The sequence below is a fragment of the Cololabis saira genome, chromosome 11 (genome assembly GCF_033807715.1).
Source record: "Cololabis saira isolate AMF1-May2022 chromosome 11, fColSai1.1, whole genome shotgun sequence".
Taxonomy (NCBI): domain Eukaryota; kingdom Metazoa; phylum Chordata; class Actinopteri; order Beloniformes; family Belonidae; genus Cololabis; species Cololabis saira.
This window is the reverse complement of record NC_084597.1, coordinates 38302622-38327797: the sequence shown is the minus strand read 5'-3', so window position 1 is coordinate 38327797 and position 25176 is coordinate 38302622. Positions and strand designations below refer to the sequence as shown.

At 44.3% G+C, this 25176-nt stretch overlaps 1 protein-coding gene across 9 annotated transcripts in view; it reads right to left on the bottom strand.

The window, feature by feature from the left end:
* Positions 1 to 25176, bottom strand: part of grin1a (glutamate receptor, ionotropic, N-methyl D-aspartate 1a) — a 109664-nt gene that overhangs the window by 71936 nt on the left and 12552 nt on the right. For 6 of the 9 annotated variants that reach the window (XM_061734458.1, XM_061734460.1, XM_061734464.1 and 3 more), the window contains exons 4-5: positions 21555 to 21617; positions 20691 to 20788 (exon numbers count right to left, since the gene is read on the bottom strand). In XM_061734458.1, coding sequence (XP_061590442.1) covers positions 20691 to 20788; positions 21555 to 21617 — 161 coding nt within the window. The remainder of the gene's footprint in view (positions 1 to 20690; positions 20789 to 21554; positions 21618 to 25176) is intronic. The other 3 variants (XM_061734462.1, XM_061734463.1, XM_061734466.1) reach the window with 1 other exon arrangement.

The following is a 25176-nucleotide window of genomic DNA, read 5'->3' as shown; positions in this document are numbered from 1 at the left end:
TTGGTGCCTTTTGGGGAACTATCAAATATGGACCAATCAGATGAAGGGGGGGTGCGCTTGTTGGCGTCTAGCGTCGCCACGGTAACACTTTTGAAAGAGAAAAGTAATGCGCGTAGTCGCAGGATGGAGACGCACATTTTGATGTATAACACATCTGGGTTCACGATACGGTTCGGGCCGTATTAATTCTCGAAGGAATGGCATATATTGCTCCAAAATTACGTGATTAATTCAGAATGTTCAAAATGGCCGACTTCCTGTTCGGTTTCGGCCATGGCACCAAGAGACTTTTCTTTAAGTTGCGACATGATACAGGTGTGTACCGATTTTCGTTCATGTACGTCAAACCGTATTGTGGGGCTTGAGGCGCAAAGTTTTTTCTATCTGAACCGATCAGATGAAGAGTGGGCGCACTTTTTGGCATCTAGCGTCGCCACGGTAACGCTTTTGAAAGAGAAAAGTAATGCGCGTAGTCGCAGGATGGAGACGCACATTTTGATGTATAACACACCTGGGTCCACGTTACGGTTCGGGCCGTATTAACTGCCGAAGGAATGGCATCAATTTCGCCAAAAAGACGCGATTAATTCAAAATGGCCGACTTCCTGTTCGGTTTCTCGACATGACGCCCAGACACTTTTCTTTAAGTTGTGTACTGATACAGGTGTGTACCGATTTTCGTGCATGTACGACAAACCGCATTGTGGGGCTTGAGGCACAAAGTTTTCAAGGGGGCGCTGTTGAGCCATTAGGCCACGCCCATTAATGCAAACCATTAAATATCAAATTTTTCGCCAGACCTGGCTTGCATGCAAAATTTGGTGACTTTTTGGGCACGTTTAGGGGGGCAAAAAGGCCTTCCTTTTGTCAGAACAATAAGAAGAAGAAGAAGAATAATTCCTGCAATTACAATAGGGCCTTCGCACTGCAAGTGCTCGGGCCCTAATAATAATAATAATAATAAAAATTCCTGCAAATACAATAGGGCCTTCGCACTGAAGGTGCTCGGGCCCTAATAATAATAAAAATTCCTGCAAATACAATAGGGCCTTCGCACTGAAGGTGCTCGGGCCCTAATTAAAGCTGCAAGCAGCGATGAACGGGCCCTCGCACTCACGGCCACCGCCCCCCATAAGCGTATCAGAAATGACACCATCCACGACTCTCTATGTCAAACCATTCAAAAGTTATAGCAGAAAATAGGGACAACCAATCAGAAGGAGGGGCGTGGCTAATTCTGGCCAATGAAGGTCAAGGACTCCATACAGAATCTGATGACACCACCCACGACTCTCTATGTCAAACCATTCCAAAGTTATAGCAGAAAATCGGGACAACCAATCAGAAAAAGGGGCGGGGCTAATTAAGGCCAACGAAGCTTAAGGACTCATTACAGAGTCCCATGACACCACCCACAACTTCCTATGTCAAACCATTCAAAAGTTATGGCAGAGAAAAGTATTCTAGGGGGCGCTGTTGAGCCGTTAGGCCACGCCCATTAATGCAAACCATGAAATATCAAATTTATCGCCAAGTCTGGCTTGCATGCAAAATTTGGTGACTTTTGGAGAACTATCAAATATGGACCAATCAGATGAAGGGGGGGTGCACTTGTTGGCGTCTAGCGTCGCCACGGTAACGCTTTTGAAAGAGAAAAGTAATGCGTGGTGTTGCAGGATGGAGACGCACATTTTGATGTATAACACACCTGGGTGCACGTTACGGTTCGGGCTGAATTAACTGCCGAAGGAATGGCATAAATTTCGCCAAAATGACACAATTTATTCAAAATGGCCGACATCCTGTTCGGTTTCGGCCATGGCTCCAAGAGACTTTTCTTTAAGTTTTTCCATAATACAGGTGTGTAGCGATTTTCGTGCATGTACGTCAAACCGTATTGTGGGGCTTGAGGCACAAAGTTTTCCGGGGGGCGCTGTTGAGCCATTTTGCCACGCCCATTAATGCAAACCATGAAATATCAAATTTATCGCCAGGCCTGGCTTGCATGCCAAGTTTGGTGCCTTTTGGGGAACTATCAAATATGGACCAATCAGATGAAGGGGGGGTGCGCTTGTTGGCGTCTAGCGTCGCCACGGTAACACTTTTGAAAGAGAAAAGTAATGCGTGTAGTCGCAGGATGGAGACGCACATTTTGATGTATAACACATCTGGGTTCACGATACGGTTCGGGCTGAATTAACTCTCGAAGGAATGGCATAAATTGCGCCAAAGTGACACGATTAATTCAAAATGGCCGACTTCCTGTTCGGTTTCGGGCATGACGCCAAGAGACTTTTCTTTAAGTTGTCCCATGATACAGGTGTGTACCGATTTTCGTGCATGTACGTCAAACCGTATGGTGGGGCTTGAGGCACAAAGTTTTCAAGGGGGCGCTGTTGAGCCATTTTGCCACGCCCATTAATGCAAACCATTAAATATAAAATTTTTGGCCAGGCCTGACTTGGGTGCAAAATTTGGTGACTTTTTGGGCATGTTAAGGGGGGCAAAAAGGCCATCACTTTGTCAGAAGAAAAATAATAATAATAATAAAAATTCCTGCAAATACAATAGGGCCTTCGCACTGCAAGTGCTCGGGCCCTAATTAAAGCTGCAAGCAGCGATGAACGGGCCCTCGCACTCACGGCCACCGCCCCCCATAAGCATATCAGAAAAGACACCACCCACGACTTCCTATGTCAAACCATTCAAACGTTATAGCAGAAAAAAGGGACAACCAATCAGAAGAAGGGGCGGGGCTAATTCAGGCCAATGAAGGTCAAGGACTCCATACAGAATCTGATGACACCACCCACGACTCTATATGTCAAACCATTCCAAAGTTATAGCAGAAAATCGGGACAACCAATCAGAAGAAGGGGCGGGGCTAATTAAGGCCAACGAAGCTTAAGAACTCATTACAGAGTCCCATGACACCACCCACGACTTCCTATGTCAAACCATTCAAAAGTTATAGCAGAAAAAAGGGACAACCAATCAGAAGAAGGGGCGGGGCTAATTCAGGCCAATGAAGGTCAAGGACTCCATAAAAAATCTGATGACCCCACCCACGACTCCCTATGTCAAACCATTCCAATGTTATAGCAGAAAATCGGGACAACCAATCAGAAGAAGGGGCGGGGCTAATTCTGGCCAACGAAGCTTAAGGACTCATTACAGAGTCCCATGACACCACCCACAACTTCCTATGTCAAACCATTCAAAAGTTATGGCAGATAAAAGTATTCTAGGGGGCGCTGTTGAGCCGTTAGGCCACGTCCTTTAATGCAAACCATGAAATATCAAATTTATCGCCAAGTCTGGCTTGCATGCAAAATTTGGTGACTTTTGGAGAACTATCAAATATGGACCAATCACATGAAGGGGGGGCGCGCCTTTTGGCGTCTAGCGTCGCCACGGTAACACTTTTGAAAGAGAAAAGTAATGCGTGTAGTCGCAGGATGGAGACGCACATTTTGATGTATAACACACCTGGGTGCACGTTACGGTTCGGGCTGAATTAACTGCCGAAGGAATGGTATAAATTTCGCCAAAATGACACAATTTATTCAAAATGGCCGACATACTGTTCGGTTTCGGCCATGGCTCCAAGAGACTTTTCTTTAAGTTGTGCCATGATACAGGTGTGTAGCGATTTTCGTGCATGTACGTCAAACCGTATTGTGGGGCTTGAGGCACAAAGTTTTCCGGGGGGCGCTGTTGAGCCATTTTGCCACGCCCATTAATGCAAACCATGAAATATCAAATTTATCGCCAGGCTTGGCTTGCATGCCAAATTTGGTGCCTTTTGGGGAACTATCAAATATGGACCAATCAGATGAAGGGAGGGCGCGCCATTTGGCGTCTAGCGTCGCCACGGTAACACTTTTGAAAGAGAAAAGTAATGCGTGTAGTCGCAGGATGGAGATGCACATTTTGATGTATAACACATCTGGGTTCACGATACGGTTTGGGCTGAATTGATTCTCGAAGGAATGGCATATATTGCTCCAAAATTACGTGATTAATTCAGAATGTTCACAATGGCCGACTTCCTGTTAGGTTTCGGCCATGGCGCCAAGAGACTTTTCTTTTAGTTGCGACATGATACAGGTGTGTATCGATTTTCGTTTATGTACGTCAAACCGTATTATGGGGCTTGAGGCACAAAGTTTTTTCTGTCGAACCAATCAGATGAACGGTGGGCGCGCTTTTTGGCGTCTAGCGCCGCCACGGTAACGCTTTTGAAAGAGAAAAGTAATGCGTGTTGTCGCAGGATGGAAACGCACATTTTGATGTATAACACACTTGGGGGCACGTTACGGTTCGGGCTGAATTAACTTTCGAAGGAATGGCATAAATTTCGCCAAAATGACACGACTAATTCAAAATGGCCGACTTCCTGTTCGGTTTCGGGCATGACGCCAAGAGACTTTTCTTTAAGTTGCCCCATGATACAGGTGTGTACCGATTTTCGTGCATGTACGTCAAACCGTATCGTGGGGCTTGAGGCACAAAGTTTTCAAGGGGGCGCTGTTGAGCCATTTTACCACGCCCATTAATGCAAACCATTAAATATCAAATTTTTCGCCAGGCCTGACTTAGGTGCAAAATTTGGTGACTTTTTAGGCATGTTAAGGGGGGCAAAAAGGCCATCACTTTGTCAGAAGAAAAATAATAATAATATTAATTAAAGCTGCAAGCAGCGATGAACGGGCCCTCGCACTCACGTCCACCGCCCCCCATAAGCATGTCAGAAATGACACCACCCACGACTCTCTATGTCAAACCATTCAAAAGTTATAGCAGAAAAAAGGAACAACCAATCAGAAGAAGGGGCGGGGCTAATTCAGGCCAATGAAGGTCAAGGACTTAATACCGAGTCCCATGACACCACCCACGACTCTTTATGTCAAACCATTCAAAAGTTATGGCAGAGAAAAGTATTCTAGGGGGCGCTGTTGAGCCGTTAGGCCACGCCCATTAATGCAAACCATTAAATATCAAATTTATCACCAGGCCTGGCTTGCATGCAAATTTTGGTGACTTTTGGAGAACTATCAAATATGGACCAATCAGATGAAGGGGACGAGCGCTTTTTCGCGTTTAGCGTCGCCACGGTAACACTTTTGAAAGAGAAAAGTAATGTGCGTCGTCGCAGGACAGAGACGAAAATTTTGATGTAAAAAAAAAAATTTTGGGATACAGCCGGTCTCGAACTCCGGACCTCCGGCACCATAGACCGTAAAGCTCTGGTTGAGCTAAGACTCAACTATTACTTTCAGTTTGACTTACTGGCTTAGGAGAGACCAACATAGCGATATAATGTCTGGAACTTTTTTTCCTAATTTTTTAAATATTTGTAAGGTATAAATATTAGTAAAACACTACTATTATATTATTACTTTTTCTGTAACCATTTACCGAGGTTCTAACCGGGCTGAGCACGGGACTATTTCTGATGTCACCACATTACAACAGCGGATTGGTCGGGGGCGGGGCCGTCATCACCCTACTCGCCACTGATTGGTCGGGGGGCGGGGCCGTCATCACCTTACTCGCCACGGATTGGTCGGGGGCGGGGCCGTCATCACCCTACTCGCCACTGATTGGTCGGGGGGCGGGGCCGTCATCACCTTACTCGCCACGGATTGGTCGGGGGCGGGGCCGTCATCACCCTACTCGCCACTGATTGGTCGGGGGGCGGGGCCGGCAGACGTTTGAATCAGGAAGCGGGAGTCAGCGCGAGAGCGACTGGCGGCTCGCGGCGATTTTATTATAAAAAAAGGACAACCAATCAGAAGAAGGGGCGGGGCTAATTCAGGCCAATGAAGGTCAAGGACTCCATACAGAATCTGATGACACCACCCACGACTCTCTATGTCAAACCATTCCAAAGTTATAGCAGAAAATCGGGACAACCAATCAGAAGAAGGGGCGGGGCTAATTAAGGCCAACGAAGCTTAAGAACTCATTACAGAGTCCCATGACACCACCCACGACTTCCTATGTCAAACCATTCAAAAGTTACGGCAGATAAAAGTTTTCTAGGGGGCGCTGTTGAGCCGTTAGGCCACGCCCATTAATGCAAACCATGAAATATCAAATTTATCGCCAAGTCTGGCTTGCCGACTTCCTGTTCGGTTTCGGCCATGGCGCCAAGAGACTTTTCTTTTAGTTGCGACATGATACAGGAGTGTACCGATTTTCGTTCATGTACGTCAAACCGTATTATGGGGCTTGAGGCGCAAAGTTTTTTCTGTCAGAACCAATCAGATGAAGGGTGGGCGCGCTTTTTGGCGTCTAGCATCGCCACGGTAACGCTTTTGAAAGAGAAAAGTAATGCGTGGGGCCGTCATCACCCTACTCGCCACTGATTGGTCGGGGGGCGGGGCCGGCAGACGTTTGAATCAGGAAGCGGGAGTCAGCGCGAGAGCATGACGCCATATTACAGGCAGCTGATTGGTCGGGGAGCGGGGCCGTCTTCACCCTACTGATTGGTCGGGGGGCGGGGCCGGCAGACGTTTGAATCAGGAAGCGGGAGTCAGCGCGAGAGCATGACACCATATTACAGGCAGCTGATTGGTCGGGGAGCGGGGCCGTCATCACCATACTCGCCACTGATTGGTCGGGGGGCGGGGCCGTCATCACCCTACTCGCCACTGATTGGTCGGGGGGCGGGGCCGTCATCACCCTACTCGCCACTGATTGGTCGGGGGGCGGGGCCAGCAGACGTTTGAATCAGGAAGCTGGACTCTCTATGTCAAACCATTCCAAAGTTATAGCAGAAAATCGGGATAACCAATCAGAAGAAGGGGCGGGGCTAATTAAGGCCAACGAAGCTTAAGAACTCATTACAGAGTCCCATGACACCACCCACGACTTCCTATGTCAAACCATTAAAAAGTTATAGCAGAAAAAAGGGACAACCAATCAGAAGAAGAGGCGGGGCTAATTCTGGCCAACGAAGCTTAAGAAGTCAGTACAATGTCCCATGACACCACCCACGACTTCCTATGTCAAACCATTCAAAAGTTATGGCAGATAAAAGTATTCTAGGGGGCGCTGTTGAGCCGTTAGGCCACGCCCATTAATGCAAACCATGAAATATCAAATTTATCGCCAAGTCTGGCTTGCATGCAAAATTTGGTGACTTTTGGAGAACTATCAAATATGGACCAATCACATGAAGGGGGGGCGCGCCTTTTGGCGTCTAGCATCGCCACGGTAACACTTTTGAAAGAGAAAAGTAATGCGTGGTGACGCAGGATGTAGACGCACATTTAGATGTATAACACACCTGGGTGCACGTTACGGTTCGGGCTGAATTAACTGCCGAAGGAATGGCATAAATTTCGCCAAAATGACACAATTTATTCAAAATGGCCGACATCCTGTTCGGTTTCGGGCATGGCTCCAAGAGACTTTTCTTTAAGTTGTGCCATGATACAGGTGTGTAGCGATTTTCGTGCATGTACGTCAAACCGTATTGTGGGGCTTGAGGCACAAAGTTTTCCGGGGGGCGCTGTTGAGGCATTTTGCCACGCCCATTAATGCAAACCATGAAATATCAAATTTATCGCCAGGCCTGGCTTGCATGCCAAATTTGGTGCCTTTTGGGGAACTATCAAATATGGACCAATCAGATGAAGGGGGGGTGCGCTTGTTGGCGTCTAGCGTCGCCACGGTAACACTTTGGAAAGAGAAAAGTAATGCGTGTAGTCGCAGGATGGAGACGCACATTTTGATGTATAACACATCTGGGTTCACGATACGGTTCGGGCTGAATTAACTCTCGAAGGAATGGCATATATTGCTCTAAAATTACGCGATTAATGCAGAATGTTCAAAATGGCCGACTTCCTGTTCGGTTTCGGCCATGGCGCCAAGAGACTTTTCTTTTAGTTGCGACATGATACAGGTGTGTACCGATTTTCGTTCATGTACGTCAAAGCGTATTATGGGGCTTGAGGCGCAAAGTTTTTTCTGTCTGAACCAATCAGATGAAGGGTGGGCACGCTTTTTGGCGTCTAACGTCGCCACGGTAACGCTTTCGAAAGAGAAAAGTAATGCGTGGGGTCGGATGATGGAGACGCACATTTTGATGTATAACACACTTGGGGGAACGTTACGGTTCGGGCTGAATTAACTTTCGAAGGAATGGCATAAATTTCGCCAAAATGACACGACTAATTCAAAATGGCCGACATCCTGTTCGGTTTCGGGCATGACCCCAAGAGACTTTTGTTTAAGTTGTCCCATGATACAGGTGTGTACCGATTTTCTTCCATGTACGTCTAACAGTATCGTGGGGCTTGAGGCACAAAGTTTTCAAGGGGGCGCTGTTGAGCCATTTTGCCACGCCCATTAATGCAAACCTTTAAATATCAAATTTTTCGCCAGGCCTGACTAGGGTGCAAAATTTGGTGACTTTTTGGGCATGTTAAGGGGGGCAAAAAGGCCTTCACTTTGTCAGGAAAATAATAATAATAATAATAATAATTAAAGCTGCAAGCAGCGATGAACGGGCCCTCGCACTCACGGCCACCGCCCCCCATAAGCGTATCAGAAATGACACCATCCACGACTCTCTATGTCAAACCATTCAAAAGTTATAGCAGAAAATAGGGACAACCAATCAGAAGGAGGGGCGTGGCTAATTCTGGCCAATGAAGGTCAAGGACTCCATACAGAATCTGATGACACCACCCACGACTCTCTATGTCAAACCATTCCAAAGTTATAGCAGAAAATCGGGACAACCAATCAGAAAAAGGGGCGGGGCTAATTAAGGCCAACGAAGCTTAAGGACTCATTACAGAGTCCCATGACACCACCCACAACTTCCTATGTCAAACCATTCAAAAGTTATGGCAGAGAAAAGTATTCTAGGGGGCGCTGTTGAGCCGTTAGGCCACGCCCATTAATGCAAACCATGAAATATCAAATTTATCGCCAAGTCTGGCTTGCATGCAAAATTTGGTGACTTTTGGAGAACTATCAAATATGGACCAATCAGATGAAGGGGGGGTGCACTTGTTGGCGTCTAGCGTCGCCACGGTAACGCTTTTGAAAGAGAAAAGTAATGCGTGGTGTTGCAGGATGGAGACGCACATTTTGATGTATAACACACCTGGGTGCACGTTACGGTTCGGGCTGAATTAACTGCCGAAGGAATGGCATAAATTTCGCCAAAATGACACAATTTATTCAAAATGGCCGACATCCTGTTCGGTTTCGGCCATGGCTCCAAGAGACTTTTCTTTAAGTTTTTCCATAATACAGGTGTGTAGCGATTTTCGTGCATGTACGTCAAACCGTATTGTGGGGCTTGAGGCACAAAGTTTTCCGGGGGGCGCTGTTGAGCCATTTTGCCACGCCCATTAATGCAAACCATGAAATATCAAATTTATCGCCAGGCCTGGCTTGCATGCCAAGTTTGGTGCCTTTTGGGGAACTATCAAATATGGACCAATCAGATGAAGGGGGGGTGCGCTTGTTGGCGTCTAGCGTCGCCACGGTAACACTTTTGAAAGAGAAAAGTAATGCGTGTAGTCGCAGGATGGAGACGCACATTTTGATGTATAACACATCTGGGTTCACGATACGGTTCGGGCTGAATTAACTCTCGAAGGAATGGCATAAATTGCGCCAAAGTGACACGATTAATTCAAAATGGCCGACTTCCTGTTCGGTTTCGGGCATGACGCCAAGAGACTTTTCTTTAAGTTGTCCCATGATACAGGTGTGTACCGATTTTCGTGCATGTACGTCAAACCGTATGGTGGGGCTTGAGGCACAAAGTTTTCAAGGGGGCGCTGTTGAGCCATTTTGCCACGCCCATTAATGCAAACCATTAAATATAAAATTTTTCGCCAGGCCTGACTTGGGTGCAAAATTTGGTGACTTTTTGGGCATGTTAAGGGGGGCAAAAAGGCCATCACTTTGTCAGAAGAAAAATAATAATAATAATAAAAATTCCTGCAAATACAATAGGGCCTTCGCACTGCAAGTGCTCGGGCCCTAATAATAATAAAAATTCCTGCAAATACAATAGGGCCTTCGCACTGAAGGTGCTCGGGCCCTAATAATAATAATAATAAAAATTCCTGCAAATACAATAGGGCCTTCGCACTGAAGGTGCTCGGGCCCTAATAATAAAAATTCCTGCAAATACAATAGGGCCTTCGCACTGCAAGTGCTCGGGCCCTAATAATAAAAATTCCTGCAAATACAATAGGGCCTTCGCTCTGAAGGTGCTCGGGCCCTAATAATAATAATAATTAAAGCTGCAAGCAGCGATGAACGGGCCCTCGCACTCACGTCCACCGACCCCATAAGCATATCAGAAATGACACCACCCACGACTCTCTATGTCAAACCATTCAAAAGTTATAGCAGAAAAAAGGAACAACCAATCAGAAGAAGGGGCGGGGCTAATTCAGGCCAATGAAGGTCAAGGACTCCATACAGAGTCTGATGACACCACCCACGACTCTCTATGTCAAACCATTCAAAAGTTATGGCAGAAAATCGGGACAACCAATCAGAAGAAGGGGCGGGGCTAATTCAGGCCAATTATGGTCAAGGACTCAATACCGAGTCCCATGACACCACCCACGACTCTTTATGTCAAACCATTAAAAAAGTTATGGCAGAGAAAAGTATTCTAGGGGGCGCTGTTGAGCCGTTAGGCCACGCCCATTAATGCAAACCATGAAATATCAAATTTATCACCAGGTCTGGCTTGCATGCAAAATTTGGTGACTTTTGGAGAACTATCAAATATGGACCAATCAGATGAAGGGGACGCGTGCTTTTTCGCGTCTAGCGTCGCCACGGTAACACTTTTGAAAGAGAAAAGTAATGTACGTCGTCGCAGGACAGAGACGCACATTTTGATGTAAAAACACAAAAATTGCTGACAAAAAATTTCATCATAGGTACAGCCAGGCTCGAACTCTCGACTTCTGGCACCAAAGACCGCAATGCTGTGGCTGAGCTATGTCTCAGCTATCCCTTTTACTTCGACTTACTGGCTTAAGAGAGACCAACATAGCGATAAAATGTCTGGAACTTTTTTTTCCTAATTTTTAAAATATTTGTAAGGTATAAATATTAGTAAAACACTACTATTTTTATTACTTTTTTGTAACCATTCTACCGAGATTCTAACCGGGCTGAGCACGGGTCTATTTCTGATGTCACCATATTACAGGGAGCTGATTGGTCGGGGAGCGGGGCCGTCATCACCCTACTCGCCACTGATTGGTCGGGGGCGGGGCCGTCATCACCCTACTCGCCACTGATTGGTCGGGGGGCGGGGCCGTCATCACCCTACTCGCCACTGATTGGTCGGGGGGCGGGGCCAGCAGACGTTTGAATCAGGAAGAGGGACTCTCTATGTCAAACCATTCCAAAGTTATAGCAGAAAATCGGGACAACCAATCAGAAGAAGGGGCTGGGCTAATTCAGGCCAATGAAGGTCAAGGAGTCCATAAATAATCTGATGACACCACCCACGACTCTCTATGTCAAACCATTCCAAAGTTATAGCAGAAAATCGGGACAACCAATCAGAAGAAGGGGCGGGGCTAATTAAGGCCAACGAAGCTTAAGGACTCATTACAGAGTCCCATGACACCACCCACGACTTCCTATGTCAAACCATTCAAAAGTCATGGCAGAGAAAAGTATTCTAGGGTGCGCTGTTGAGCCGTTAGGCCACGCCCATTAATGCAAACCATGAAATATCAAATTTATCGCCAAGTCTGTCTTGCATGCAAAATGTGGTGACTTTTGGGGAACTATCAAATATGGACCAATCAGATGAAGGGGGGTGCGCTTGTTGGCGTCTAGCGTCGCCACGGTAACACTTTCGAAAGAGAAAAGTAATGCGTGTAGTCGCAGGATGGAGACGCACATTTTGATGTATAACACACCTGTGTTCACGTTACGGTTCGGGCTGAATTAATTCTCGAAGGAATGGCATAAATTTCGCCAAAATGACACAATTTATTCAAAATGGCCGACATCCTGTTCGGTTTCGGCCATGGCTCCAAGAGACTTTTCTTTAAGTTGTGCCATGATACAGGTGTGTACCGATTTTCGTGCATGTACGTCAAACCGTATTGTGGGGCTTGAGGCACAAAGTTTTCCGGGGGGCGCTGTTGAGCCATTTTGCCACGCCCATTAATGCAAACCATGATATATCAAATTTATCGCCAGGCATGGCTTGCATGCCAAATTTGGTGCCTTTTGGGGAACTATCAAATATGGACCAATCAGATGAAGAGGGGGTGCGCTTGTTGGCGTCTAGCGTCGCCACGGTAACACTTTTGAAAGAGAAAAGTAATGCGTGTAGTCGCAGGATGGAGACGCACATTTTGATGTATAACACATCTGGGTTCACGATACGGTTCGGGCTGAATTAACTCTCGAAGGAATGGCATATATTGCTCCAAAATTACGCAATTAATTCAGAATGTTCAAAATGGCCGACTTCCTGTTCGGTTTCGGCCATGGCGCCAAGAGACTTTTCTTTTAGTTGCAACATGATACAGGTGTGTACCGATTTTCGTTCATGTACGTCAAACCGTATTATGGGGCTTGAGGCACAAAGTTTTTTCTGTCGAACAAATCAGATGAAGGGTGGGCGCGCTTTTTGGCGTCTAGCGCCGCCACGGTAACGCTTTTGAAAGAGAAAAGTAATGCGTGTTGTCGCAGGATGGAGACGCACATTTTGATGTATAACACACTTGGGGGCACGTTACGGTTCGGGCTGAATTAACTTTCGAAGGAATGGCATAAATTTCGCCAAAATGACACGACTAATTCAAAATGGCCGACATCCTGTTCGCTTTCGGGCATGACCCCAAGAGACTTTTGTTTAAGTTGTCCCATGATACAGGTGTGTAGCGATTTTCGTGCATGTACGTCAAACCGTATCGTGGGGCTTGAGGCACAAAGTTTTCAAGGGGGCGCTGTTGAGCCATTTTGCCACGCCCATTAATGCAAACCTTTAAATATCAAATTTTTCGCCAGGCCTGACTAGGGTGCAAAATTTGGTGACTTTTTGGGCATGTTAAGGGGGGCAAAAAGGCCTTCACTTTGTCAGGAAAATAATAATAATAATAATAATTAAAGCTGCAAGCAGCGATGAACGGGCCCTCGCACTCACGGCCACCGCCCCCATAAGCATATCAGAAACGATACCACCCACGACTTCCCATGTCAAACCATTCAAAAGTTATAGCAGAAAAAAGGGACAACCAATCAGAAGAAGGGGCGGGGCTAGTTCAGGCCAATGAAGGTCAAGGACTCATTACAGAGTCCCATGACACCACCCACGACTCTTTATGCCAAACCATTCAAAAGTTATGGCAGAGAAAAGTATTCTAGGGGGCGCTGTTAAGCCGTTAGGCCACGCCCATTAATGCAAACCATGAAATATCAAATTTATCGCCAAGCCTGGCTTGCATGTACAATTTGGTTACTTTTGGAGAACTATCAAATATGGACCAATCAGATGAAGGGGACGCGCGCTTTTTCGCGTCTAGCGTTGCCACGGTAACACTTTTGAAGGAGAAAAGTAATGCGCGTAGTCGCAAGATGAAGACGCACATTTTGAAGTATGACACACCTGGGTGCACGTTACGGTTCGGGCCGTATTAATTGTCGAAGGAATGGCATAAATTGCGCCAAAATTACACAATAAATTAAAAATGGCTGACTTCCTGTTCGGTTTCGGCCATGGCGCCAAGAGACTTTTCTTTAAGTTGCAACATGATGCAAGTGAGTACCGATTATCATGCATGTACGTCAAACCATATTGTGGGGCTTGAGGCACAAAGTTTTCCGGGGGGCGCTGTTGAGCCATTTTGCCACGCCCATTAATGTAAACCATAAAATATCAAATTTATCGCCAGGCCTGCCTTGCATGCAAAATTTGGTGACTTTTGGGGAACTATCAAATATGGACCAATCAGATGAAGGGGGGCGCGCTTTTTGCCGTCTAGCGTCGCCACGTTAACACTTTTGAAAGAGAAAAGTAATGCGCGTAGTCGCAGGATAGAGACGCACATTTTGATGTATAACACACCTTGGTGCACGTTACGGTTCGGGCCGTATTAATTCTCGAAGGAATGGCTCATATTGCTCCAAAATTACGCGATTAATTCAGAATGTTTAAAATGGCCGACTTCCTGTTCGGTTTCGGCCATGGCGCCAAGAGACTTTTCTTTAAGTTGCGACATGATACAGGTGTGTACCGATTTTCATTCATGTACGTCAAACCGTATTATGGGGCTTGAGGCGCAAAGTTTTTTCGGTCTGAACAGACCAGATGAAGAGTGGGCGCGCTTTTTGGCGTCTAGCGTTGCCACGGTAACGCTTTTGAAAGAGAAAAGTAATGCGTGTTGTCGCAGGATGGAGACGCACATTTTGATGTATAACACACCTGGGTGCACGTTACGGTTTGGGCCGTATTAACTGCCGAAGGAATGGCATAAATTGCGCCAAAGTGACACGATTAATTCAAAATGGCTGACTTCCTGTTCGGTTTCGGCCATGTCGCTAAGAGACTTTTCTTTAAGTTGTGTACTGATACAGGTGTGTAGCGATTTTCGTGCATGTACGTCAAACCGTATTGTGGGGCTTGAGTCACAAAGTTTTCCCGGGGGGCGCTGTTGAGCCATTTTGCCACGCCCATTAATGCAAACCATGAAATATCACATTTTTCGGCAGGCCTGACTTGCATGCAAAATTTGGTGACTTTTTGGGCACGTTTAGGGGGGCAAAAAGGCCTTCCTTTTGTCAGAAGAAAAAGAAAAAGAAAAAATTAAAGCTGCAAGCAGCGATGAACGGGCCCTCGCACTCACGGCCACCGCCCCCCATAAGTATCAGAAATGACACCACCCACGACTTCCTATGTCAAACCATTGAAAAGTTATAGCAGAAAAAAGGGACAACCAATCAGAAGAAGGGGCGGGGCTAATTCAGGCCAATGAAGGTCAAGGACTCCATACAGAGTCTGATGACACCACCCACGACTCTCCATGTCAAACCATTCAAAAGTTATAGCAGGAAATAGGGACAACCAATCAAAAGAAGGGGCGGGGCTAATTTTCACCAATTATGGTCAAGGACTCAATACCGAGTCCCATGACACCACCCATGACTCTTTATGTCAAACCATTCAAAAGTTATGGCAGAGAAAAGTTTTCCGGGGGGTGCTGTTGAGCCATTTTGCCACGCCCATTAATGCAAACCATGAAATATCAAATTTATCACCAGGCCTGGCTTGCGTGCAAAATTTGGTGACTTTTGGAGAACTATCAAATATGGACCAATCAGATTAAGGGGGCACGCTTTTTGGCGTCTAGCATCGCCACGGTAACACTTTTGAAAGAGAAAAGTAATGCGCGTAGTCGCAAGATGGAGACGCACATTTTAAGGTATAAGTCACCTGGATGCACGTTACGGTTCGGGCCGTATTAATTGCCGAAGGAATGGCATTAATTGCGCCAAAATTACACAATTAATTCAAAATGGCCGACTTCCTGTTCAATTTCGGCCATGGCGCCAAGAGACTTTTCTTTAAGTTGCGACATGATACAGGTGTGTACCGATTTTCGTTCATGTACGTCAAACCGTATTATGGGGCTTGAGGCTCAAAGTTTTTTCCCTCTGAACCAATCAGATGAAGGGTGGGCGCACTTTTTGGTGTCTAGCGTTGCCGCGGTAACGCTTTTAAATGAGAAAAGTAATGTGCGTCGTTGCAGGACAGGGACGCACATATTGATGTAGAAAAAAAAAATTGCTGACAAAAAAGTGTGGATACTGCGGGAATCGAACTCTGATCTCTGACTCCAAAGACGGGAACACTCTGGCTGAGCTAAGACTCAGCTTGTCATTTCTATTTGACCTACTGACTTATGAGAGACCAACATATCGATATTTAGTAATGTAAGTCTGGAGCTGTTTTTTCTAATTTTTTTAAATATTTGTAAGTTATAAATATTAGTAAAACCCTACTATTTTAATTATTACTTTTTCTGTAACCATTCTGCCAAGGTTGTAACCGGGCTGAGCGGGGAATATTTCTGACGTCACCACATTACAGGGAGCTGATTGGTCGGGGGGCGGGGCCGTCATCACCCTACTCGCCACCGATTGGTCGGGGGGCGGGGCCGTCATCACCCTACTCGCCACTGATTGGTCGGGGGGCGGGGCCGTCATCACCCTACTCGCCACCGATTGGTCGGGGGGCGGGGCCGTCATCACCCTACTCGCCACCGATTGGTCGGGGGGCGGGGCCGGCAGACGTTTGAATCAGGAAGCGGGAGTCAGCGCGAGAGCGACTGGCGGCTCGTGGCGATTTTATTATAAAAAAGGGACAACCAATCAGAAGAAGGGGCGGGGCTAATTCAGGCCAAAGAAGCTCAAGGACTCATTGCAGAGTCCCTTGACACCACCTACGACTTCCTATGTCAAACCATTCCAAAGTTAAAGCAGAAAATCGGGACAACCAATCAGAAGAAGGGGCGGGGCTAATTAAGCCCAACGAAGCTTAAGAACTCATTACAGAGTCCCATGACACCAACCACGACTTCCTATGTCAAACCATTCAAAAGTTATGGCAGATAAAAGTATTCTAGGGGGCGCTGTTGAGCCGTTAGGCCACGCCCATTAATGCAAACCATGAAATATCAAAGTTATCACCAAGTCTGGCTTGCATGCAAAATTTGGTGACTTTTGGAGAACTATCAAATATGGACCAATCACATGAAGGGGGGGCGCGCCTTTTGGCGTCTAGCGTCGCCACGGTAACACTTTTGAAAGAGAAAAGTAATGCGTGGTGTCGCAGGATGTAGACGCACATTTTGATGTATAACACACCTGGGTGCACGTTACGGTTCGGGCTTAATTAACTGCCGAAGGAATGGCATAAATTTCGCCAAAATGACACAATTTATTCAAAATGGCCGACATCCTGTTCGGTTTCGGCCATGGCTCCAAGAGACTTTTCTTTAAGTTGTGCCATGATACAGGTGTGTAGCGATTTTCGTGCATGTACGTCAAACCGTATTGTGGGGCTTGAGGCACAAAGTTTTCCGGGGGGCGCTGTTGAGCCATTTTGCCACGCCCATTAATGCAAACCATGAAATATCAAATTTATCGCCAGGCCTGGCTTGCATGCCAAATTTGGTGCCTTTTGGGGAACTATCAAATATGGACCAATCAGATGAAGGGGGGGTGCGCTTGTTGGCGTCTAGCGTCGCCACGGTAACACTTTTCAAAGAGAAAAGTAATGCGTGTAGTCGCAGGATGGAGACGCACATTTTGATGTATAACACATCTGGGTTCACAATACGGTTCGGGCTGAATTAATTCTCGAAGGAATGGCATATATTGCTCCAAAATTACGCAATTAATTCAGAATGTTCAAAATGGCCGACTTCCTGTTCGGTTTCGGCCATGGCGCCAAGAGACTTTTCTTTTAGTTGCGACATGATACAGGAGTGTACCGATTTTCGTTCAGGTACGTCAAACCGTATTATGGGGCTTGAGGCTCAAAGTTTTTTCTGTCTGAAGCAACGAGATGAGGGGTGGGCGCGCTTTTTGGCGTCTAGCGTCGCCACGGTAACGCTTTTGAAAGAGAAAAGTAATGCGTGTGGTCGCAGGAGGGAGACGCACATTTTGATGTATAACACACCTGGGGGCACGTTACGGTTCGGGCTGAATTAACTTTCGAAGGAATGGCATAAATTTCGCCAAAATGACACGATTAATTCAAAATGGCCGACTTCCTGTTCGGTTTCGGCCATGTCGCCAAGAGACTTTTGTTTAAGTTGTCCCATGATACAGGTGTGTACCGATTTTCGTGCATGTACGTCAAACCGTATCGTGGGGCTTGAGGCACAAAGTTTTCAAGGGGGCGCTGTTGAGCCATTTTACCACGCCCATTAATGCAAACAATTAAATATCAAATTTTTCGCCAGGCCTGACTTGGGTGCAAAATTTGGTGACTTTTTGGGCATGTTAAGGGGGGCAAAAGGGCCATCACTTTGTCAGAAGAAAAATAATAATAATAATAATAATAATAATAAAAATTCCTGCAAATACAATAGGGCCTTCGCACTGCAAGTGCTCGGGCCCTAAAAATCCTACAGATACAATAGGGCCTTCGCACTGAAGGTGCTCGGGCCCTAATAATAAAAATTCCTGCAAATACAATAGGGCCTTCGCTCTGAAGGTGCTCGGGCCCTAATAATAATAAAAATTCCTGCAAATACAATAGGGCCTTCGCACTGCAAGTGCTCGGGCCCTAATTAATTTAATATGCATAAAAAAAGTATGTTAATTCAGTGTATAAAAACAAAGGAACAAGAACTCATGTAACGTTTTCATCATAACCATCTAGACTAGTCAGGAATGTGCTTGAGTTATAATTATTGACAAAAACTGACACCTTAAGGGGCATTTAATGAGAGAGAAAGGGTTGGACATTAGACTTGATAAACTGATAAACTTTCACAAGATCTTGCAGTTTAACAGAGAGGTTAACAGTCATAAGCAGAAATAACATACATACAATAATTGGACAAAAATGAACATCAGCAAATGCCACATTTGATGTGTGTGTGTGTGTGTGTGTGTGTGTGTGTGTGTGTGTGTGTGTGTGTGTGTGTGTGTGTGTGTGTGTGTGTGTGTGTGTGTGTGTGTGTGTGTGTGTGTGTGTGTGTGTGTGTGTGTGTGTGTGTGTGTGTGTGTGTGTGTGTGTTCCAAGCTGCTGTGTAATGATCCTATTGAATAAATAATGCACTATTGATGTGCTAATCTTTAATTTGGAAGCAGCAACTTGCAGGTGGCTAAATGAGAGGACATGTAATTGAAATTAGCGTGTGGGCAAGAAACATGTCTCCTTGTGATGAAGGAATCATTTAGACCCTTGTTATAACATACCTTTAGCAAGTTAGACATGTGAAAATAGACCTCTCAAGGTTGCTGTGACACCTAGGGTTGCCACCTTTCAGAAATAGAAATAAAGGACGCCCCGATTTCAGCAGCGCAGGAGCCAAAAAAAAGCCCCAAAACTTCTAAACTGAATAAAAATGTGTTTATTTTATATGAAAAAACAAAATGCTTTGATTTAAAGTTTAAAGTGCTTTAATAGCATTGAACTTGCATGACTGTACAGAAAGCCAACCATATAGCAGCTGAAATATCCTCCTATGCTATGTATGTCCACATCAGCCAAGGTGTAGAATATTGCTTCAGGTGAAGAATATGGTGTAAAAGTTAATTTATTTCAATAATTCAACTAGAATATGGTGTAAAAGTTAATTTATTTCAATAATTCAACTAGAATATGGTGTAAAAGTTAATTTATTTCAATAATTCAACTAGAATATGGTGTAAAAGTTAATTTATTTCAATAATTCAACTAGAATATGGTGTAAAAGTTAACTTAATTCAATAATTCAACTAGAATATGGTGTAAAAGTTAATTTATTTCAATAATTCAACTAGAATATGGTGTAAAAGTTCATTTATTTCAATAATTCAACTAGAATATGGTGTAAAAGTTAAATTATTTCAATAATTCAACTAGAATATGGTGTAAAAGTTAATTTATTTCAATAATTCAACTAGAATATGGTGTAAAAGTTAATTCATTTCAATAATTAAAGTAGAATATGGTGTAAAAGTTAATTTATTTCAATAATTCAACTAGAATATGGTGTAAAAGTTAATTTATTTCAATAATTCAACTAGAATATGGTGTAAAAGTTAATTTATTTCAATAATTCAACTAGAATATGGTGTAAAAGTTAACTTAATTCAATAATTCAACTAGAATATGGTGTAAAAGTTAATTTATTTCAATAATTCAACTAGAATATGGTGTAAAAGTTCATTTATTTCAATAATTAAAGTAGAATATGGTGTAAAAGTTAAATTATTTCAATAATTCAACTAGAATATGGTGTAAAAGTTAATTTATTTCAATAATTCAACTAGAATATGGTGTAAAAGTTAATTTATTTCAATAATTCAACTAGAATATGGTGTAAAAGTTAATTTATTTCAATAATTAAAGTAGAATATGGTGTAAAAGTTAATTTATTTCAATAATTCAACTAGAATATGGTGTAAAAGTTAATGAAAATACGGTACAAATCGTGTCCCATATTAGTTCAATACGGGACGCAAATTTTTTTCTCAAATAAAGGACAATTCCGTATTTTATGGGACGGGTGGCAACCCTAAGGACACAGCAGTTAAGATCAAACTAACCTTCAGCTGCAGGTTAAATCACAGGTGCAGGTTCAAGAGGTCATGTGACTATTTTCGTCACATCGAGGTTTGAAACTGCATTAAACTCAAATAAAACTCAGCCAAGCTAGATAAATTGCAATAGGCATGAGATGTTTGGCCATTTGTAATGTTTGTTTGTCTAACAAAGAGAACAGTCTTTTAAAAGGAGAGCAAATGTCTGTCAAGTGCTTGCAAAGCTGAAAGTTCAACCCAGAGCAATTTAGCATAAACATGAGTAAATGTTCTGAAAAAAATCCATTAACACCATGTCAGCTAACGCTGCCTACGACCTGGATCACCATTTATGGTTCACAGTTCAGTCTGGATTTGACTGAGGCTATAATTTGTGCAATTTGAGCTGAAAATCTCACCTGGCAGAGAGGATGATGACCCGGGCCTCCAACTCTTTAGCCTCCAGCAGCAGGGCAGTTAAGTTAGTCTCCTGGCTGAACTGGAGGACTTTCTCTGCCTGTGATTGAGGCATAGGAAAGGTCAAGCCAGCTACTTTTCCACACCCAAGACACCATGCTGCCTCTTTACCTGCTTGGTTCGAGCTTGGCCGATTTATTTTGAAAACGAGAGACAGAGATAAAAAAGGAAAACGATCCAGGGGAACCGGCTCAACTAAAAAAAGAAAAAGCTTGAAGGGAAAAAAAATTCTGCATTTGTTCGCATGCAAAACTGAGGGTTGTCAAGGCTCCAGAGAAGAACGTGCATGTGTTAGGTAGGAGGGAAGAAGAAGGTCAATGCAACCGGTAACTAAAAACAGGTGAAGAGGGGTGAGGGGGGCGTTTTTCCTCAAAAAAGAACAAAAAAATTGCTGGAAACTAGGCAAGTGCTACGGAACAGGAGGAAGTAGCATTTGGGAAGTCGGAGTCCCCACACTACCAGTTCTCCATAGAGGAATGAACTTGCAAACTGTCTTTATGTGTGAGTGTGCGTGTTCTGAGTACATGCATTCCTTTATTAAAAGAAAAAATGAAAATGATAAAAGCGGGGCGCTGATCCCTTGTTTTCTTTTTTTTTTCTGTAATAACCGAAAAGTGTAGATTTTTCATAACAAAATCATTCTTTATTTAAACCATGGGGAAATGCCTCAAAGTAAAAAATCAAAGAAAAACACGTGCTACCAAGAGAGGGACATTTCTGGGTCGGCCGGTGACTGGTTCGGGCTGGTTTCTAGTTGCTACGTTTGGAAAGTTGGTGGGCGGCGTGCATTGACCATGCAAATATACCTTGGGTCCTCGCTTGTTGTCATAGGACAGTTGGTCGAGGTTTTCATAGTTCCTTTTTTTATTCTGATGAGTAATGTGCACAGAGAAAATATGCAGACACAGAAAAATATTATAAACAGTTGAAAATGGAGGGCAGTAAAGCATTCCAACAAATCTCCACTTTTCTGCTTCAAATTGGGATCTTTAACAGTGGGGCTTGCAAAAGACATCAGCAATGACTGCTGAAAAAGTATAGGCTGAAATCATTACTATACTTAAAAAATATAGAAGAGAGGTTTACTCACAGTATTTAAGAGAAATATCCGAACCCAATAACATAACAACGTTACGTCCACCATGACAAAAAGACCTCAGGAGATTTGTAGAGTTGCACAGAAAGTTGCTCTATATAACCACCGGTCCATGCAGCATTATATTCTCAAGGTGCCAGTCTCAGAGAGACTATTATTTTACACATATCGCCTCTGAGTTTGGTGTCCACTGTTAGTAAATTTGTGAACTGAATTCCATTACCACTAGTAATACATCATAAAGGGAATGCAACGCATATGTGATCAGTTTCTTAAGAAAACAGTAGCATGAAGAGCTTCTGTCTGCTCTTTTTCAGCATGCTTGTGACTTCTGACTGTGGATGTGCATTGCATTATGGGATACAATACACAAGGTAGACTGGTCACTTACACATTTTATTCATTTTTTCTTACTACCAATGCCTTAATGCAGTATTCTCTCTCCCAGAAATTCCAACATACCCTTTAAAGCTGTGCCCCAGTTAGATACTGAACACCAGCAGGTTATAAACTTAACATTACCTTACTAATTTACAGAGGAAGGATACAGGCTTTACCAGTGGCTGTGAAGACGTAAGTAATAATTAGTAAACCATGATGAGTGGTGAGACACCCTCAGAACAATCTCCAAAAAGTATTAAATCTTCACAAAAATCACTTTGTGTGCAGAGTGAAAAGTTTCAGTTAAAACAATGTGTTGTAGAAAACTATAGCAATTCAAAGTGTTTGCATTAAAGTGAGACACAGCCAAATTGAGACTGCCTGAACGTTAAACTGCATTCCCTTTCTTGTATGTTTTTGGCCTCATTTTGTGTCCTGTGAGAGGGGACACCCGGGAGTCCAGACCCAGACAGGAAGTCATTTAGCAGGAAATATGATTTCTTTCTGCTTCATAGGGTTCTTGTCCAGAAGCCTGGCTTTGAAGCTCACAGATCGGCGCTGTCTTGGTCGTATTTAGTACTTCCACAAAAGTTCAAAGTGCCTTTCCACCTCCTTTTATGCAATACTCAGCTGACAAACAAATCCAGTCACTTTCCCTTCACAATCATGGAAATCCGCCATTACACATGCAGATTCTGATGTTAAATGTTTCAGAATTGGTTTTAAATGTTCACAAGTCATCATTAATTACTAGATCATAATCATTTTAAACAATATGATGGACTACTTCATTAGAATAGTTTGAAAGTACCCTTTAACCGATAATAGTAGATAAACTCTAAAAGAGACATTTTTGAAGCACTGTGGAAAAAAAAGTATTTGTCTTTTATTTTCCCCAAAGGCATTTCAGGGCACTCTATTTTTTATATGTGCTGTCAGGCATTAATATTATGCATTGTGCCAGTCTCTCCGCTGGTGGTGACAGAAATCCACTTGTGACTGCGTAACCTGCGAAAGACTTGCCATGAAGTCGTAAACACAGAGAACATAAACAGTCTTTGTGGTACAAGCGGGTGATTGGCCAGAGCATCACCTCCTTGAATATGTGCTATACAAATAAACTTGCCTTGCCTTGCCTTGCCTTGCCTTGCCTTGCCTTGCCTTGCCTTGCCTTGCCTTGCCTTGCAACACACCTTTAATCTTCCAGGGTAAAACTTTAAAGCAGAAAGTTGAGTTTGAGTCTTAAATTTACACCATTATTCCAATAAAGTACAACAGGACTATTCGTAAAAGTCAGAAACATTACTGAGCAAACCTTTGGTTGTTTATTAACACAAGTCAACACTTTCCTTTCCATCACTGATAGTTAGAGAAATAACAGGCAGAAAACAGTTGAATCGTTCAGTTGCGGCTACAAGCACCAAAATTGGCACACATACTCCTTAGGGGTTGCTCTTTTGATAAAACCATTGTGCCAAAAAAAAAAAACAGATGGCGGCCATTTTTAAAGATGGCCGCCATCGAATATACAGTAATATTGCATTTCCCAACAAAATCCCATAGACATTTCCTATTTGAATGATCTTGGTGTCAAATCATAACCTTTCCATTATGTAGAATCTAAATTTGGACCCATGGACTTACACTTTGGCTTCCTTGTACCATATATCAGTCCCAGAATCCTAATATTCTGCAAAATTTGAGTTTTTTTTGTTATGTTTGACACTGGTAAAATGGATGGCAGTGTATACCTTAGTATTGTTAGAGGTTTAGCGTGTGTATGTGTTTGGTGGGGAGGGGGGGTAAATGTAGAAGCTCAACAGAGCGGATGTCAATGCACAGCCAGGGCACACTGGCGGCACCGCTGCTGTGAAACTCAGCATGGGGCTCAGCATCAGCTGAGAGCTGAGTCATTAGTTTGGTGTAACTAAGTAATGGCTTCAGTGTCCTAAATGCTGTCTAATAAGCCCCACATCAGTTAGCTAGTGTAGTTTACATGTAGTTTGATGTTTAGTTAGACAGCCGCGCCTGAATTGACAGGGTGTGCCAGCGCGGGAGAGCCAAGCCAAGGGTAAGGGGGCTAAGCATGACTATTCATGGACTTACCCAGATGGTGTACAGATCGCACAGGACTTAAATGATACTGGATGAACGATCGGGCTAGGTGTAGATTGTATAAGTTATTGTCGAACCTAGTTGTATCCCATACCTTATTGTCCATAATGGTGGTAAAAGGATAACCCCTCGGCCTTGTTTCAATAAATACACATCATCACACTGTGAAATTTTGATTATCAATCCATCCATCGTCCGCCTCTTAGCAGCCTCAACAGAGATGCCCAGACTTCCTTCACCCAAGACACTTCCTCCAGCTCTTCCTCCATCTCTTCCTCCAGCTCTTCCTCCAGCTCTTCCTCCAGCTCTTCCTCCAGCTCTTCCGAGGGGAGTCCGAGGCGTTCCCAGAACAGCAAAGAGACATAGTCTCTCCAGCGTGTCCTGGGTCTTCCCCGGGGTCTCCTCCCAGAGGGACATGCCTGGAACACCTCCCTAGGGAGGAAGGACATGCCTGGAACACCTCCCTAGGGAGGCGTCCAGGAGGCATCCGGTACAGATGCCCAAGCCACCTCAGCTGACTCCTCTCAATGTGAAGGAGTAGCGGCTCGACTCCGAGCTCCTCCCGGGTGACCGAACTCCTCACCCTCTCTCTAAGGGAGCATCCAGCCACCCTGCGGAGGAAACTCATCTCTAAGGGAGCATCCAGCCACCCTGCGGAGGAAACTCATCTCGGACACTGGAACTGGAAAGAGTGAGAACCTCAAAACGTAAGGCAAAGAGTGCTCAGCCAGTGGAATGCCAGACCAAGTTTAAAAGAACCAGCATTCAAAGCTCATTGTGTTTCATACTGTATGTGACAAAGAACTCACATCCTCTGAACAGAACAGAAAAGCTAT